The sequence below is a fragment of the Littorina saxatilis genome, linkage group LG2 (assembly GCF_037325665.1).
Source record: "Littorina saxatilis isolate snail1 linkage group LG2, US_GU_Lsax_2.0, whole genome shotgun sequence".
NCBI lineage: Eukaryota > Metazoa > Mollusca > Gastropoda > Littorinimorpha > Littorinidae > Littorina > Littorina saxatilis.
In genome coordinates, this window is record NC_090246.1 from 82,546,684 (window position 1) to 82,565,723 (window position 19,040).

The 19,040-nt window shown below is 40.1% G+C and overlaps 1 protein-coding gene and 1 long non-coding RNA gene across 3 annotated transcripts in view; one reads left to right on the forward strand and one right to left on the reverse strand.

Annotated features, from left to right (window-relative positions):
- The window catches only part of LOC138959910 (triple functional domain protein-like), a 243,912-nt gene that overhangs the window by 176,758 nt on the left and 48,114 nt on the right, over nucleotides 1-19,040 (reverse strand). For both annotated transcript variants that reach the window (XM_070331585.1, XM_070331586.1), the window contains exons 21-34: nucleotides 14,895-15,053; nucleotides 13,391-13,510; nucleotides 11,343-11,534; nucleotides 10,184-10,330; nucleotides 9,443-9,554; nucleotides 8,748-8,863; nucleotides 6,863-6,985; nucleotides 6,318-6,503; nucleotides 4,161-4,273; nucleotides 3,828-3,894; nucleotides 3,423-3,532; nucleotides 1,593-1,662; nucleotides 854-943; nucleotides 300-434 (exon numbers count right to left, since the gene is read on the reverse strand). In XM_070331585.1, coding sequence (XP_070187686.1) covers nucleotides 300-434; nucleotides 854-943; nucleotides 1,593-1,662; nucleotides 3,423-3,532; nucleotides 3,828-3,894; nucleotides 4,161-4,273; nucleotides 6,318-6,503; nucleotides 6,863-6,985; nucleotides 8,748-8,863; nucleotides 9,443-9,554; nucleotides 10,184-10,330; nucleotides 11,343-11,534; nucleotides 13,391-13,510; nucleotides 14,895-15,053 — 1,740 coding nt within the window. The remainder of the gene's footprint in view (nucleotides 1-299; nucleotides 435-853; nucleotides 944-1,592; nucleotides 1,663-3,422; nucleotides 3,533-3,827; nucleotides 3,895-4,160; nucleotides 4,274-6,317; nucleotides 6,504-6,862; nucleotides 6,986-8,747; nucleotides 8,864-9,442; nucleotides 9,555-10,183; nucleotides 10,331-11,342; nucleotides 11,535-13,390; nucleotides 13,511-14,894; nucleotides 15,054-19,040) is intronic.
- LOC138959914 (uncharacterized) overlaps nucleotides 1-19,040 on the forward strand; it is a 194,090-nt gene that overhangs the window by 119,950 nt on the left and 55,100 nt on the right. The gene's annotated exons all lie outside the window — the stretch shown is intronic.

A 19,040-nucleotide genomic window follows, 5' to 3' on the forward strand; every position in this document is an offset into this window, starting at 1 on the left:
GGGGGTTACTTGCCCTCCAAGCCTCGACCCCCGCAAGTCACCTACTAAACAAAGAAAGTCTCTTCGGATTCCCAAAAATAGAACATTGTGTAATCTCTATGTTCATTCTGTATGGAACCTAGTATCCAATTGCATTCTGACAATCAGTACTGACTGCTAACTTGCAGGATAACACAACTTTCAGGTTAAGTTAGCCACAGGATTCCCTTGAAGAATTTCTAGTACGTTATTTTGGCTTCTAGTGCGTATTGGACGCAGAGACACAGTTTGATAAGAGTCACTGTAAGAAGTGAGCGTACCTTGATCTCCCCAGTGTGCTCCTCACAGCAGGTGAGAAGATCCTTGAGCAGCAGCTGGTACTTGGTGATCCTCTGCACCGGCTTGATCAGGAACGACGCCAGGGGCTCGCTCATCTTGTACTTGTGCTGCATCTCCTGCCACAGCAAACACAATCCTTGTTATTCTTGTGTTTTGTTGTCAAGGGCTGTACATTTACTCACAGCAAAAAACAAACTGTACTAGGCATAAAAAGTAGATGATCGCCAATAATGCCACGTGGGAAAGTTTGCCTCAATAAAAGCAAGAGTATTCACTCTTTCACAACCCATACAATCCTGACAAGAGTTATTTCCCAACAGTCTATTTTGCCTCCACACACCACACTTGAAAATGTGCTGAACTGTTGTCACAGACAGAAAGAGGGACATACTGACAGGCAAAGGAAGAGGTACAGACAGACAGACATACAGACATACATACAGACAGGCAACAGAAGAGGTACAGACAGACAGACAGACAGACAGACAGACAGACAGACAGACAGAGATAGACAGACAGAAAGTCAATTACTCACCTCAAAGTAAGACCCAGCTTGGTCAACAAGCAAGGCATTGGAGTCGGGCTTGTTTTTACAATACTTTACAAATATGTTGAATTTATCAGCCTGGAACAGTGACAAACATTTGCATCAACTTCAGAAAGCAATGAATTTATTAAACGTGCTAGAACAACAAAATGACTTCTCAAAATAAACATACTAACGGAAATCACGGTTCTCCGAATAATTAAGACAGAAATTTGCCAAAAGTTCAAAAAACCTCAGTTATGCAGGTTTTGGAAAAGTCATTACACAAAAGAAAAGCAGACAGAACTAATTGCATAATGCAAGTACATGGGTGGGACTGAAAAATGTCATGAATCCTGAAGAATTTTAAGGTGGGGGGGGGAGGGGGGGGGCCCAGACGCTGAAGGATATATAACAACCAAAAAACCGTCACCACAGACATTACGAATCCGGATTTCCGGCATATACCGGAAGAATTCCACCCATGCAAGTACAGTAGAACACCCATTTAGAACCCTCTTATTAAACACATCCACACACCCCACCCCCCTCCCCCTGAAGTCCTTGCTTTTTTCCCCAGATTCTCTTTTCATAAAGTCTGTAAATATTCATCCATAATAAGACTGCCTCATTTGTAAAACTTGCTTTCTCAGATTGTGTGCACTTGCACAGGAAATGTCCACTGTATATATCCAAGATGGGTTGAGACAGAAAGACTGGCTGTGAAAGAAAGAAATGGGGGACTCACCCAGGTAACAAAGCAGTGACCCACATCTTCTGGTATCGTCTCGTATTTCTCCAATTCCTTCAGGAAAACTCTGTGCACACACAAATACAATCATGACAGGTTTCTTTTGGTAAAGGTGATAGCAAAGGGACAACAGGTGTCCTTTCTTGGGAGGTGTCCTCACAATTGAGGGGCATCATGTGGCAGGTACCACTGTATTGAAAGGCTTCTCAGGGGTGGTGCTGACCAATAAGTGGGGCCCAGATTCACACATCAACAATGTATAGTACACTTATAGGGGGCAAAACCTCATTAACATTTAGAAACTTCCAATCAGTTTTAGTATTGGTAAAAACACATTGATATTTTGAAACTTCCAATCAGTTTTAGTATATGTTCTTTTGTAAAAGACCTAGAGCCATAGGTTAGGCACTTAAAAATGTCCAGTTATTATTATTATTATTTAAATTATTGAGACATCCCAGTGCGCTAAGTAAGAGATTTATAGAGCAAATCGAGAAAATAAATTATTGAACGAAGCGCCTAGCGCTGAGTTCAATAATTATTTTCAAGATTTGCTCTATAAATCTCTTAGCGCACTGGGATTGTTTCAATAACGATATTGTCAGTAACGACAATAAATCAAAACGTTTGACAAGGCACATTTTTCTGCTGGCGTTTGGATAAAATGTGGACAGGTCGAGTTAGATCTACTTGTGTGTGTGTAAATGTCGGGGGTATTGACGGTTTAATCGTCGGCCATGCATTCTACGATTTGATTGCCCTCTGCATCGTTTAATCGATAAGCAACTTACAGTATGAGTTACAGTTATGCAAAATGTACCCGTAAGCATACAGTTTCGCGTTAATATTCAGGTAATTATTGGTGGAAAAACATGTATCAGAATGTGCTATGCTCCCAAACAATGAACAACCCCCAAGCAACAGAGTGATGTCCCCTGATGTCACAGTAACATGTTGGTTCCCTCATTCGCAAAAAATAAAGTTGGCATGTTATTTCTCGCAATGTATCTGCATTCATCTGGGAGGTTGGTGCTATGATTACATGGTAAGCATGTTTTGAAGCCTTCTCGTCTTTAGTTTACATTGTAGATGTCTTGAAATATACGAAAACCGTTCATTTCAGTGCTGAACTGGCGTTGTCGTCTGCTTTATGTACGTAGGACAGTCAATCGACTTCCATGATCTAGCTCGAAATCTGTCAGAAAAAAACACTTCTGCTTTTAGCCGTGGGAAATTTTAGGGTCAAGCATAATTGTTTGGTAATGTGGAGACGATAAGATACATGCCACTAACACGGCGGGTGAGAAGAATCTTCGCAAATCGAAAGAAGAGGCATAGCCTCACTGAGGCACAGGCGCATGAAATATGTCAGAAAAACACTTCAGTTTTTATTCGCTGGAAATTTAGTGTCAAGCACCATTTGGTAATGTGGAGAAGATAAGCTACATGTCACTAGAATGAAAAGAATCTTCTTAAATCGAAAGAAGAGGCATAGCTTCGCCGTGGCAAAGGGCGTAAGAATACGCTCTCTGGAAAAGTTAGCGCACTACAAGAGTGCGCTAAAAGTTAAGCGCATTGCCATTAGCCAATCAACTGGTTCACATCAGTCATGTGACACTGGTAGTTACTGACAATTATTATTATTATTATTGGTAAAACCATTGATATTTTGAAACTTCCAATCAGTTTTAGTATTGGTAAAAACACATTGATATTTTGAAACTTCCTATCAGTTTTAGTATTGGTAAAAACACATTGATATTTTGAAACTTCCAATCAGTTTTAGTAATCAAATGGTTTGAGACAAGAGACAAACAAAACACATACCCTTTGTGGAATTCATGGATTTCATCCATGTTGCCAAAGATGACCCTCTCCTTGCCCTTGATACCGTTTGGAACGTTGTTGGAAGGATCGCCCATGGATTTCATGTACGTCTGGAAAAAAGAAGAAAAGCTAAAACATTGACAACTTTTACCAATAAAATTAATAGCAAAAAGGAAATCTAAAAACCACTTTAAATAAATTAAGACATTCTCTCCCACAGATACAGCTGCACATTTTCATTACACTGATTGCACCATTACGCAGAGCTGTACAGATTATTCTACCTTTCAGACACACAGACAATTACAGATAACTAAATTCACACCCACGCATCCCCCCCCCCACACACACACACACACAGACACAGTAGATAGGAAGGGACAACAAAAAGGTCCAAATGCTCACGTTGATGCAGTTTTCCAGGTCCTTGACAAAGGTCCTCTCTGTCTGTAGGAGTTCAGCCATGATAAATCTGAAATGAGGGAAGCAATTGTGAACAAATTGGATCTTCAAAAAAAATCATGATCGGAATCATGGAAAGTTTCAGAATTACAAGAACATACACCCAAATAGCCTCCTATTTTAACCAGCTCGGAGGCATCTTTACCACCCACAAAAAAACCATATATTTACATACAAAAATAAACACACACACACACACACACACACACACAACCTCTCTCTCTCTCTTACTCGCTCACTTCTGTTCGATTAGCTCAATCAAGACTTCAGACTTACTCTCTCCTCCTGGCAGACTTGCGTTTCTCCTCGGTGAGTTCCTTGGGGTGTTGGTGCAGCTTGTCCTCCAGTGACGAGTCGCTGTGTCGCTGGTCCTCCTTCTCGTGGTGCTGCTGCACACGCAACACAATCGCCTTTACTTTTTACGCCTCACAATTTAACACCACAACCATCGCCTTAACTTTTCTCACTGCTCACAATTCAACACCAGTTTACTGTGCTGCAAAACTGTGTTCTAACTCTGACAAACATGAAAAAAGCACTTCAGTTCTTGGCAGACTCAATGCAGTATCTGCCTTTGGATCCTTTCAGGAAGCTGTCTTCACTAGTCAACATTCAGAAAATGTTGTGCACCGAGTCAGCACTCGGACAACTTTAATTACAAAGTAACCATTCTGACAAGTACTAAACACTCTGACAACTGTCCTGCACAAATCAGCACCAAAAATACCGTCATACCCTTATCAGCATTCAGACCACAACTATTTCTAAGGTAGCACTTGCTTGACGTTCTTTCCTTAGTCAGCATTTAGAGAACTTGGAACTCTTAGGACAGAGAATGATAATCTTCCTTAGCAAGGACGCGTCATGTGGAAATGGCAAACCCATTAGCTGAGTGCTCAGCTGGACACAGCTGACAGAATCCTTGACAAGACAACACAAAATGAGTTTTCCTCCATGAATGGACTCGACTTAAAGTGACATATTCTGCATGGTATGAAAGACCACGTCTCTAACTTTGAAACTGACAGAAGTTTTTGTAAATACCTTTATTTCATTTTCACCTGGTGTACACAGTACAGTAATTTTCACAAGATTCAAAATCCGAGAAATTAAATGGTGAAAATTAGTGCTTCCACTTCCAGGCAGAGCTCTCTAACTCTGTGAGTTCTTTCTCGTTCACCTCAGGCATGTCAAAAACAAAACAAAATGAAACAGAAATTTGTCAACAGTCACATTATCACTAGATTTACTTAATAGGACACTGCCAAAAAGTTGGTCAAAAGAGGGATCCTTTCAAGTGAACACCATCACTTTAAACAAAACCTTCAAAATTCAATTATAGAACGCATCATAATGAGACATTTTTACCTCAAAACACAAATCTCCTCTATCCAAACTGAAAGACCCAGCAATTTCCCTGCGGAATAAAAATATGTCTTCAACAGCAGTTTAATCAATAGAGGCTGTCCATTTTGACGCTGCCTTAATGATCCCTCAATCTCTGCACACTCTTTGTTTCATATCAGTGTCAGATTGTGTTGATGGTGAGGAGGCTTGTTGTTTATTTCTTTCTCATTTTGTTTTCCTCTTATTCCTGTATTTGCTGGGTTTTTGTTTTATGTGTGTGCACGTGTGCGCACTTATGTGCGTGTTTCTGTGGGTGTGCTGCTGTGCATGTTCTGTTTTTTAATCATTCTTTTTTATGCTTTTTCCTTTACGTTGTTTAGCTAATGTTCTCTATGACTAGCAGTATTCTCACTTCTAGGGTAGGCTCGTCTAGTTTTCCTTCCAGTTTTGTGTTCTGTCTCTGTGTATGCACGCATGTGTGCATGTGTGTCTCTGCCCGTCTGTGTTTCTTTTCAGTTTCTCCAGCAAATATCGTGGAGGTGCATACTTTCCCTTCCAACTGTATGTGTGTGTGTGCATGCGTGCGTCTGCCTGCCTGTGTCTGTGTTTTCTTTTTTATTCTGTTCAATTAGTTAATATCTCTACAATATCTCTCTATGATTGGCAGTCTTCTCACCTCTGGGGCGGAGATGCATACTTTCCCTTCCAGCTGTATGTGTGTGCGTGCGTGTGTCTGTCTGTTTGTCTTCATGTGTGTGCAATTTCTTTTTCATTCTGTTCGATTTGCTAATGTCTCCTATGACTGGTAGTCTTCTCACCTCTGCATACTTTCCCTTCGAGCTGTATGTGTGCGCTTACTTGCATGAGTGTGCGTGTGTCTGTCTGTCTGTCTAACTTTCTCTGAGTTTTTCTCTTTCGTTTTCTTTGATTAGCTAATATCTCTTCAATATCTCCTATGATTGACAGTCTTCTCACCTCTGAGATAGAGACGTATAGTTTCCCTTCGTGCTGTATATGTGCGTGTGTGTTTGTCTACCTGTGTTTTCTTTTTCATTTGTTTTGCTTAGCTAATATCTCTCTTCTCACCTCTGGTGTGGAGACGCCCAGTTTGCCTTCCAGCTGCATGCGGTATTTCTCCATGCGAGAGGAGAAGTCTTTGTAGCGTTTGTCCACCGCCCCGCACCATCCCATGATGCTGCTGGCGTGCAGGTTACCCTTGGCAACAAAGTCGTCTGCCAGCTGGAGTAGCAGCTTCACATTCTCACGAGTTTCCTGGAAATGTGAGATTGAGGATATGTGTAATCATCCAAAAATAATACGGTCTTCAATGAAAATGAAAGACAAGGAACAGATTATCAAAAATGTTGCGGCCTCCTGACAATAGCAATCTGACATTTCTTATTGAAGAAGACTACCAACAAGAATTTGGCAAGTAATTTTTTAGTTGGTAAATGCAACAGAATGGAAAACATCATTACAACCAAACTGTCAACTACCACAAAAAGCATCCTTTGACAGAAAAAAAGATGTCCATCAACAGTATACTTCCAAAATACATTGACTAAATTTATTGTAGAGAAATGTTAAAGATATCAAACGATAAAATGTCAGGGATGAGATGCGGCACTTACTTTGGCACGATTTCTGAACTCGTAATGCTCCTTGAGCAAGGCCTCCGTCTCGGTGGTGTTGGCCCCCAGGTGTGTGTGAGACGCAAGGTACGCCTCGCCATACTCCTCAATCCACTCCAGAGCCTGAAAAACAAGAAAAGCAAATGCTTATACGACTCACCATTCATCATGTATTACAGTGGAACCACCCTTCTAAAAAACCCATTTTTCTCAGATGTTATGTTTATAACTTGTGTAAATCTACCCCCATTTTTCTCAGATGTTATGTTTATAACCTGTGTAAATCTACCCCCATTTTTCTCAGATGTTATGTTTCTAACCTGTGTAAATCTACCCCCATTTTTCTCAGATGTTATGTTTATAACATCTACCCCCATTTTTCTCAGATGTTATGTTTCTAACCTGTGTAAATCTACCCCCATTTTTTTCAGATGTTATGTTTCTAACCTGTGTAAATCTACCCCCATTTTTCTCAGATGTTATGTTTATAACCTGTGTAAATCTACCCCCATTTTTCTCAGATGTTATGTTTATAACCTGTGTAAATCTACCCCCATTTTTCTCAGATGTTATGTTTATAACCTGTGTAAATCTACCCCCATTTTTCTCAGATGTTATGTTTATAACCTGTGTAAATCTACCCCCATTTTTCTCAGATGTTATGTTTATAACCTGTATAAATCTACCCCCATTTTTCTCAGATGTTATCTTTATAAGCTGTGTAAATCTACCCCCATTTTTCTCAGATGTTATGTTTCTAACCTGTGTAAATCTACCCCCATTTTTCTCAGATGTTATGTTTATAACATCTACCCCCATTTTTCTCAGATGTTATGTTTCTAACCTGTGTAAATCTACCCCCATTTTTCTCAGATGTTATGTTTCTAACCTGTGTAAATCTACCCCCATTTTTCTCAGATGTTATGTTTATAACCTGTGTAAATCTACCCCCATTTTTCTCAGATTTGATGTTTATAACCTGTGTAAATCTACCCCCATTTTTCTCAGATTTGATGTTTATAACCTGTGTAAATCTACCCCCATTTTTCTCAGATTTGATGTTTATAACCTGTGTAAATCTACCCCCATTTTTCTCAGATTTGATGTTTATGACCTGTGTAAATCTACCCCCATTTAAAAACTCCCTTCTTTTCAAGACCACTTTTCCTGAGATTTTTTTTCAGTCTTAAAAGGGGGTTCCACTGTATATGAAACAAAAGGGACAGACATTGCTCATTACAATTCACTGATTACTCAGGTAAGTCAAATAATAAAAACAAAATTGAACGTGATCAGATTAGAGACAGTGAAACCCACTTGTTAATGAGTTCAAAGATCATGACATGCCCTGCAAATATCACAGGAGGTGACATGGAGTTTCTCATAACCAACAAAAATATGTTACTGAAGCTTAAAACAGCAATATACAACATTCTGTGTTCATTCATGGTGGTAGATTATTTTAACATTATTCCCGTACATATTTGTACATATTTCACAAAACATGACATCAAAATTGAGACCCAGAAAAGAAATGCAGGATGTTTAAGGGTATGCTTGAGTACGAGTCTGACTGGTAGTGCTACGGATGAAAAAGGCTTTCATCCACTGTTTTTGCCCATTCCTTCCTGTTATGGCCATTTTTGATTTTACATGAATGTTTCAATGGGACACAAAGGTATTTCTGTATCTTCTTTTAAACATGATAGCTTATAGTGCATTGTGTTATTCATTGATATGTGTGTGATTGCACTGTAAATAATGTTATGTTGTATTTTTTCCAATGATTGTACATCGCTTTGAGCAGGATTGAACCCTGGATATATATGCGCTTTATAAATATTATGCATTATTATTATCATTATTACTATGTGAGCAAACTGACCTGCTTGGCGCTCTGCTCGAAGAGAACATACTGGTGGCACTGCTCCAATTTCCTCTTCTTCACCGTCCAGTATTCTATGACTAGGTTCTCCTGCTGCAGCAGTTGGTCCAGGGTGGCTGAGAACACACATCACACACATCACATGATCAGACATAAAATTCACGAACAGCTTCACCGTCCAGTATTCTATGACTAGGTTCTCCTGCTGCAGCAGTTGGTCCAGGGTGGCTGAAAAAAACCACGTACATTCATACAAATGACATGATCAGACAAACATGACATGAACACCTTCACTGTCCAGTATTCTATGACAAGATCATGACAATCATGATCATCACCTTCACAATTCAGACTGCAACTCAAGAAATACAAAGCCGAATCAGTCTTCGATAACGATTCTTATTTAAGAGATTGAGATCTCTTTCGGTGGGTTTGAGTTAAGGAAAAAATTGATTGGCCCTGCAGCAAAAATTCTACATCGGAATGTTCCGGTTGGAGAAATTTTCAAAAACAGATTTCTGGCACCCAAACAGAAAGGTGTTAGCCCTGAGGCTTCAGTGTTACTATAGAGGTCAATGAAGTAGGACGGGTCATCCTCTATCCTCTGTTTATATCCAAAGGCTGATCAAACTTTTAACAAAGGGACATGATATGAATATTTTGGACATTCTCATGGAGAACAAATAATTTCTCACCTTTGACGTGCCCCTCAGGACTACGGAATTTCAGCTGCATACCCAGGAAATGCAGGTTTCTGTTGACGTACTTCAGGAACGTTTCTGCTGTACGTCGGGCAAGGGTACATGCCTGCACATAAATCATGATCATCAAATCACACACACAGACACAGAGAGACACACAGACAGAGAGAGACACACACACACACACACACACACACACACACACACACACACACACACATGCATGCATAAGGTACTTTCTACAATGCTGGTCTCATTTCAGGTCCCTCTGTTTCTTGCTCTTTTTCAACTTTAAAATCAAACAGAACTATGGAATGTTGCTGGTCATTTAAGCTCAAGTTTAAGGCAACCAACAAAAGAAGTTTTATCGATATTGGAGATGTATGACGATGGATAGGCCCCTAAAAGGGGTAAAAATAACACATATTGAGAGAGAGAGATAGACAAAGAGAGCAACAGAGTAAGAGAGAGACAAAGAGAGCAACAGAGTAAGAGAGAGACAAAGAGAGCAACAGAGTAAGAGAGAGACAAAGAGAGCAACAGAGTAAGAAAGAGAGAGAGACATAGGGACAGAGAGATGCAAAGAGAGAGAGAGGGAGAGATAGAAAGACAGACATATAGTGAAAAAGAGAGAGACAAAAGAGTGTGACTGCATGCGTCTCAAGCAGTTGGAAGGAAAGAGGACATGTTATTACTCCTACTGGAAAGAATGACAAACTTGAGACTAAATCTCACCCTGAGGAAGGCCTCTTTCTGTTCGTTATGCTTGTTGATAAGCTGGACCAGGAAGGCGGCACGGTTGGAGCTGGCCGACTTGTCGGAGCTGCACCAGTCCTCGTCACGCTTGTAGTCACGGTCCAGCGCCTCCAACACTGACCACACCTGGAGGCATAGCAAACAATAACGTTACTTTTCTCTCACTTGGCATTTTCTGCAGTAAAACGCCCCTTTTAAGAAAAGCATTCTGAGAAATCGGGTCATCGGTACTCAAAAAAGAGGGGATAAAATAAAACTACCTCCATCCCCACACCTTCAGAGACATACAATGGGACAAAGACACACACATCAATGGACAGTTCCACTCACCTCTACATGCATTACCCCACACACAGATGACACACACACACACACACAGAGATGACACCAGACCTGTTTACCCCCATAAGTGTTTTGGAGTAATGCTCAGCCCCAAAAATAGTAATCCTGGCACAAAAATAGTAATCATCCAGCATTCGTCGCCAATTACAATGCACATGACAACTGTGTCTGCGAAACGCAATCATGCACATATATCCATCATTCACAAACAAAACACATCAGTCAGTTTTTGTGGTCATCATAATTTCAAAGAAGATCACATCAAAAGCACATGCATCACTGATTCTTTCTTCTTTTGCTCGTAGTAGGCCTTTTTCAGTGTGTCAAGCGCTTCTCTACTGTACTTGCTCTTGCCGAATGAGTGAGGGCGAGACTTCACCACTAGAATAAGGCTCTCCAGCGTCTCATCAGACAGATCTCTGGTTAGTCCTGTGCTTTTTCACCCCATTTTGCCATTGAAAAAAACATTGCCAAACATGTGAATTAACAAAGCAAAAAAAATATTTGTTTTATTTTATTTTTTTAAAACTTTTTTTTTAATTATAAAAATCGTAGTCTTGACACGGATAGCGGAATGGCATATTTTTTGCAGAAAATCGTAATAAATTACGCCAAAATCGTAAGGGTAAACAGGTCTGTCACACACACACACAAACACACACACACACAAACACACACATACACACACATACAAGCACTCACAAACAATCACACACATACACACACACACACACACACACACACACACACACACACACACACACACACACACACACACTCTCTCTCTTCCTCCTACCTGTTCAGCAGTCTTGTACCAGTTTGTGGAAGCCATGACCAGTTTTTGGCGCTCCTCGGCATGGTACATGAGCTGTTGCCATGCCAACGTGACATTCTCCGCGATAGCTCGCACCAGTTCAGAGTTGTAGTGCTGACTTTGCAGCATGGCTTCTGCTCGCTGTGTGACCTGCACCACGCTGTAATGCGTTTTCTGCAAGGAATAAGTTAAGGAATAAATAATTAGGTAAATCCATGATTGTAATACCTTTGTATTGTATGATGGGGAAATGTGTAATAACCTCATTTCACAATTCGAACAAAGGGAGACAGACAGACTGACAGACAGACAGACAGACAGACAGACAGACAGAGAGAATGACAGACAGAGAGAGAGAGAAAGAGAGAGAGACAGACAAAGTGAGAGAGACAGAGACACACACACAGAAAGGAGGAGGGGGGAGGGGAGCGTGATAGTGAGAAGGACAAGGGGGTACAATTTTCAGAAAGTAAGAGAGAGGAGAAGAACGTACTGAAATCGGACGTGCCTCTATGGCAGCAAACTGACTTAACTTTGCAGATCTCATTAAAATACCCAACAAAAACATGTAAAAACAAAAAGAACAGGAAGCTATTCAACAGAACACCAAAGAACAACTCGAAAAGAAAAATAAACACGCAGATAATTAAAGAGAACCAAAGAAGAAGACAGACAAAGATAAATAAAGAGAACCAAAGAAGAAGACAGACAAAGATAAATAAAGAGAACCAAAGAAGAAGACAGACAAAGATAATTAAAGACAACCAAAGAAGAAGACAGACAAAGATAATTAAAGAGAACCAAAGAAGAAGACAGACAAAGATAAATAAAGACAACCAAAGAAGAAGACAGACAAAGATAATTAAAGAGAACCAAAGAAGAAGACAGACAAAGATAATTAAAGAGAACCAAAGAAGAAGACAGACAAAGATAATTAAAGAGAACCAAAGAAGAAGACAGACAAAGATAATTAAAGAGAACCAAAGAAGAAGACAGACAAAGATAATTAAAGAGAACCAAAGAAGAAGACAGACAAAGATAATTAAAGAGAACCAAAGAAGAAGACAGACAAAGATAATTAAAGAGAACCAAAGAAGAAGACAGACAAAGATAATTAAAGAGAACCAAAGAAGAAGACAGACAAAGATAAATAAAGACAACCAAAGAAGAAGACAGACAAAGATAATTAAAGAGAACCAAAGAAGAAGACAGACAAAGATAATTAAAGACAACCAAAGAAGAAGACAGACAAAGATAATTAAAGAGAACCAAAGAAGAAGACAGACAAAGATAATTAAAGACAACCAAAGAAGAAGACAGACAAAGATAATTAAAGAGAACCAAAGAAGAAGACAGACAAAGATAATTAAAGAGAACCAAAGAAGAAGACAGACAAAGATAATTAAAGAGAACCAAAGAAGAAGACAGACAAAGATAATTAAAGAGAACCAAAGAAGAAGACAGACAAAGATAATTAAAGACAACCAAAGAAGAAGACAGACAAAGATAATTAAAGAGAACCAAAGAAGAAGACAGACAAAGATAATTAAAGACAACCAAAGAAGAAGACAGACAAAGATAATTAAAGACAACCAAAGAAGAAGACAGACAAAGATAATTAAAGACAACCAAAGAAGAAGACAGAAAAAGATAATTAAAGAGAAACAAAGAAGAAGACAGACAAAGATAATTAAAGACAACCAAAGAAGAAGACAGAAAAAGATAATTAAAGAGAACCAAAGAAGAAGACAGACAAAGATAATTAAAGACAACCAAAGAAGAAGACAGACAAAGATAATTAAAGACAACCAAAGAAGAAGACAGACAAAGATAATTAAAGAGAACCAAAGAAGAAGACAGACAAAGATAATTAAAGAGAACCAAAGAAGAAGACAGACAAAGATAATTAAAGAGAACCAAAGAAGAAGACAGACAAAGATAATTAAAGAGAACCAAAGAAGAAGACAGACAAAGATAATTAAAGAGAACCTACTCAAGCAGACTGTTAATCACGAAGTATTTGCACTCACCTCGATGGCGATCATGAACTGTTCATGTTCCTTCTTGAGCTGTTCGGCCTCCACCAGGTTGTTGGGACACATGAAGCTGGCAGTCAGCATGGACTCTCCGTTACGCACCCAGCAGATCACCTGGTGAATAGAGAACAGTTTGTACAGTGTATCACCAGGTTGTTGGAACACATGAAGCTGGCAGTCAGCATGGACTCTCCGTTACGCACCCAGCAAATCACCTGGTGAATAGAGAACAGTTTGTACAGTGTATCACCAGGTTGTTGGGACACATGAAGCTGGCAGTCAGCATGGACTCTCCGTTACGCACCCAGCAGATCACCTGGTGAATAGAGAACAGTTTGTACAGTGTATCACCAGATGGTTGGGACACATGAAGCTGGCAGTCAGCATGGACTCTCCGTTACGCACCCAGCAAATCACCTGGTGAATAGAGAACAATTTGCACAGTGTATCACCAGGTGGTTGGGACACATGAAGCTGGCAGTCAGCATGGACTCTCCGTTACGCACCCAGCAAATCACCTGGTGAATAGAGAACAGTTTGTACAGTGTATCACCAGGTTGTTGGGACACATGAAGCTGGCAGTCAGCATGGACTCTCCGTTACGCACCCAGCAAATCACCTGGTGAATAGAGAACAGTTTGTACAGTGTATCACCAGGTTGTTGGAACACATGAAGCTGGCAGTCAGCATGGACTCTCTGTTACGCACCCAGCAGATCACCTGGTGAAGGGAGATAGGACAGCATAAGTGTACCTTATTGCTTGCATGTCTACTTTCTTGTATGCATGTACGACATTTGTCAAACACACACATTACACACACATAAATATATCAAAGGCAAATATACACACACATGTAAACACACACACACACACACACACACACATAAAAGGCCTATATACACACACATGTAAACACACACACACACACACACATCAAAGGCCTATACACACACACATGAACACACTCCCAAACATATAAAAGACCAATATCCTCTGTTTGACCCTGAAATGCAATAGATCGCTGGTGTGCCACATCATTAACAACAAAACCTAAAATGTGTTATCTGTTACTAAAACACAGCAATCAAAAACAAGGAAGGTCAGTTCATGGAGCATTTAATTATTGACAAAACAAAACACTTCCTAGAGCATCAACCTATTGATCAAATGTAACAGACAAATTAAATGTAATGATAAAAAGATGAACCATTAGCTTCGGCTTTTTGGTTTACTCCTTCAAAGAAAGCAAAAAAACATTGTTGTTGTTGCTTTTTTCACAACAGATTTCAGGGGAAATTGTGGTGGTCACTCTCAAAAATACTTTATCATCATGATTAGTTGTTCATTTTGTTTGTAAAATAGTGTCTATGTCAACCTCCCTCATAGCATAATATTTCTACCTGTACAGTGTATCACCATCTGTATAGGCCAATTATTGGTACTAAGAGGAACTTGTCGGTGTGTTTTGAATGATGATGGTGTGAAATGTGTCTTACCTGTCTGGCTTCGATCTCAAAGTTCCTGAGCTGAACGCACTGCTCCAAGCGTATTCGCTTCTGCTCCGCCATGGTCTCCAGGTCGCCCTCACGCTCGTGCAGGTACTCCAACAACGCCTGGATACGGCTGCCCGCGTCATACTCCGCGTCCGACATCAACTGCAATACCCACAGGTAATCATGGTTATGTTTTGACTAGCTGTAGGTCTTGAGTTACCGACATACTTTACTGACATCAACTGAAACACCCACAGGTAATCACAATGATGCTCTGACTGGCGGTCAGTCAGTTACCTGGGTGTCTCTACTGAAATCAACCCACTGGTATTCACAGTTATGTTTCGACTGACTGTAACTCAGTTACCATTAAGGTACTCTTCTGAAATCAACAGCAACACCCAGTTGATTCCAGTAACACCCACAGGCATTCACAATGATGTCTTGACTGACTAAAAGGCGTGTACTCTTCCGGCATCAACAGCAACATGCACAGGTATCCACGGTTAATGTTTTGACTGCCTGTAAGTCTGCAGTTATCAAGGTACTCTTCTGACATCAACAACAACATGCACAAATTTTCAGTGATTTTTTTTACTTAAAGTCAGTTATTCAAATGACATAAGCGGCAACATGCACAGGTATTTCACAGTGATGACTGATTGGCTAAAAGACTGTTACTCTAATGACATAAGCAGCAACACGCACAGGTATTCATGATGATGTTCTGACTGACTAGAAGTCCGTTACTCTAACAGTATCAACTGCAACACAAACAAGTATTCACGGTGCTGTTTTGACTGGCTAAAAGTCTGTTACTCTAATGACATAAGCTGTGACAAGCACAGGTATTCTTGATCATGTTTTGTTGTTAAAGTTTTTTACTCTTCAAAAACCACAAGTATTCACAGAGATGTTTTTACTGGCTTAAAACCCATTACTGAACTGACATAAGTTGCAACATGCACAGGTATTCATGGTGATGTTTTGACTGGCTGAAAGTGGGTCACTCTAATGACAAGAACTGATGGAGCTTTGACGTATCATGCACAGGTGAAACATTAGGTGTGGTTCAAGGCGAAAAAGTACGGAGAAATCATCTTGGGAATGCGATGAAGGAATAGCGAGTAATACTGCTCTTCACAGTGGAACCCCTGCTCAAGACAAAAGTCAAGAGCAGACAAAAATACATTAAGTTCCAAGATAAACAAACAGACACCTGTCTAAATGGAACATTCACACATTGCTACTCATGTAAACACAATCTGATATTCAGAAACAACCCTTTCTACTTATCACTGAGAATTACACTTTAACTGGGTACACCTGTGCAACCTACATCCAATTGCACATGATCTACTGACAGCGAATGGCTGATCCATGACTAATTACCTGTTCATTAACCAGGTATTTTGGGTATTTGAAGCTTGCTAAATAATTCATCTGATCATCTTTGCACAAGTGGTCTTAAACTGTCTGCTCACGATGTAAACAACAACACAACTCAGACTCTACCAGCTATCAGCACTCCGTCTCTGACACAGGCTCCATGACTGAATGGTCTAACTGGACAGTGACAATTCTACATGAAATTGAGCAGCCCAGTTATTCCCAGTGACTGCATTATTCCATTGGCTCTGCATGCTACTCACTGACTTTTCTTTCCAAGAACTGTCAACTGTTTTACACTAGTACGTCACTGTATCTTCACTCGTATTTCTGTACACAGTTCTTGACTTTGCTATAGAAGTTACAGTTGCTATGTGAGAATGTTTTGAGCAGGAAGTTATCTTTAAGCGATTGTGAGAAGAGGAAGCTGTCATACTCATACTCTGCCAGACAGGAACCAATGTTTCTAATTTCATAACCTTGATTTTACTCTTTCATGGGCATCAGAAAAGCAAGATACTTGTGTAAGCGTGAATAACACCTTGATGCACAATCCAAACAAGCAACCATAACATTTAAAACCGTAAATAAAAATGTTAAAACTCTGCATTCAGTTCAGACTGAACTCAAAACATGCACAGATTTCTAAAGAGCTAATTTCCTCCAAAAAACAAAATCAATCCCAAATAAGTTTTCCAAGAAACATACTTGCACTTTCCTCCAAATACGATTTCCCTTGCAGATCATGGCCACCACACAAGTAATTAAACGACTAACGACTAAGGACACCACAACTAAAAGGACTAACGAATACCAGACAAGCGATCCCTGCAAGGCTTAGAGCGGGACCTGTCCAGCACTGAAGCTGGTGTTTTCGGACTCCAAACACAGAGCAGCCATGACAAATCTCATCACGGAAAAAAATTGGGCTGTATTGTCCAACAAACACACCACACACACAACAAATTGCAGAGGACATGAAAACATAGGCTGGCTCTGTACACATGCTCTCAGTCTTGGGAGGGGCAGGGAGGGAGAGGTGGGAGGAAGGGAGGTAGGAGGGGGGAGCAATATGGTGTCACAAGTACATAGAGGGCTTGCAGGCGACTTCAAAACAAAAGTGCGCACCAAAGAAACAAGTCAGAGAGGACACAAACAATGAGGACAATTCACTGGGGAAAAAAAAGAAGAAACAGAAACAGGAATGTCCTTAGAGCGCCATACACTGGACAGTGGCATCCCAGTGACTAACTGATTTGTTCATGAGCCAAAGAATCAGCAACACATCATTCTGGCAGAAAGGTTCAAACTGACCAGTAAGTCTTTGGTCGTACACATAGTGCTGGATCGCTGGCACACATGCGGCTTAATTAGCAGTGCTTTTCATTTCCTATTCCAAAATACAGACCCCTTGGACTTGCTCATGAAAAAAATGCATGTGTCATGAGTAAATTATTTTTTGTAATTTCCTCTCACAATCTACGGATCAGTAAAAAAAAAATATATATATATGTATCCTTTTTTGGACTTTAATGTAAAAAGAGAAAACAGGGCAATCTAAGATCAACCACAGAGACAAATAATGCTCATATGGACAAGTGTATCAAAAGTGTTCAACTCTGGACCCAAAAGAAAGATGGACAGAAGGAGACAGAGGCTCTAACCATATGGACGTCACCAGACATGGTGATGTGAGGACATGTGAAAGCAATATTAGCATGGCCCTGACAGGAGACAAACCAACATCCATCCCCTGTGTGCTGTGCACAAACACACCATCACCGCAGCATGCGACACACAGCTGGACAGGTCACTACTTGACCACTGTCCACCAATACTGCGCCAACACAAAACCACAAGTGACCCTTTTGGGGATAAAAAAACCAATAACATATGACTTCAGTTTTGTAACTGCTTTCCAACGTCCATCCTCTATGTTTTCTTCACAAACATACCACTGAACACATCTGGACGGGTCGCTACTTGACCACTACTTCTGCACTAACACAAAACCAACAGTGACCCTTCAAAGAATAACAAAACCATATGATTTCTGAATTTTCTGCTTTTCAAGCTCCATGTGATCTTCACAAACCACCAAATACATACATGAATCACTGGACTCAGATGGACAAGTCACTATTTCCATCACTACTTCTGTACTTATTCAAAATCGCAAGTGACCCTTTCGGGGGAAAAAAACCCCATATGAAGACAGGTCATTTTTCATAACTGCTTGCGTGTACTGACTTTCAAATATTTGACCTTAACTGTCTGATGCAGGACAAAGATTTCTACAACTTTTCTGTGACACTCCACTCTATGAAAGACCTGCGAAACAAAAATATCCCTTCTTTGCTAATATTTTACTATCAGTCCAAAATGCTATGTCATTTTGTTTCTTACCACCACCGGCTGAAGCCATGACTCTGAGAAACATCCTGGAGCCAGAAACACTTTTCATGCCAGCCTGGGTAATAGCAGCCTAGACAATATCTTCAGGATCATTAACTGTCTAGCAGACGGATATCAGCGCACAGCTAATGTTTAGTTAACTTTTATAAGAATGCCGAAATGCAATAAAAACAAAACACTTGCAAGTAAACACAAAGGCCATAATCCAGGTATTTTGTTTCCTGCTCTTTAATTTTGATGATCGACACATGTTTTTGAGTGCTGAAGGTTTTTAATTCCATTCTGTACATACACTTTGACAATTGGTAATGATCAGCTCTGACAAGGAAGCTCACTGAATGCCAG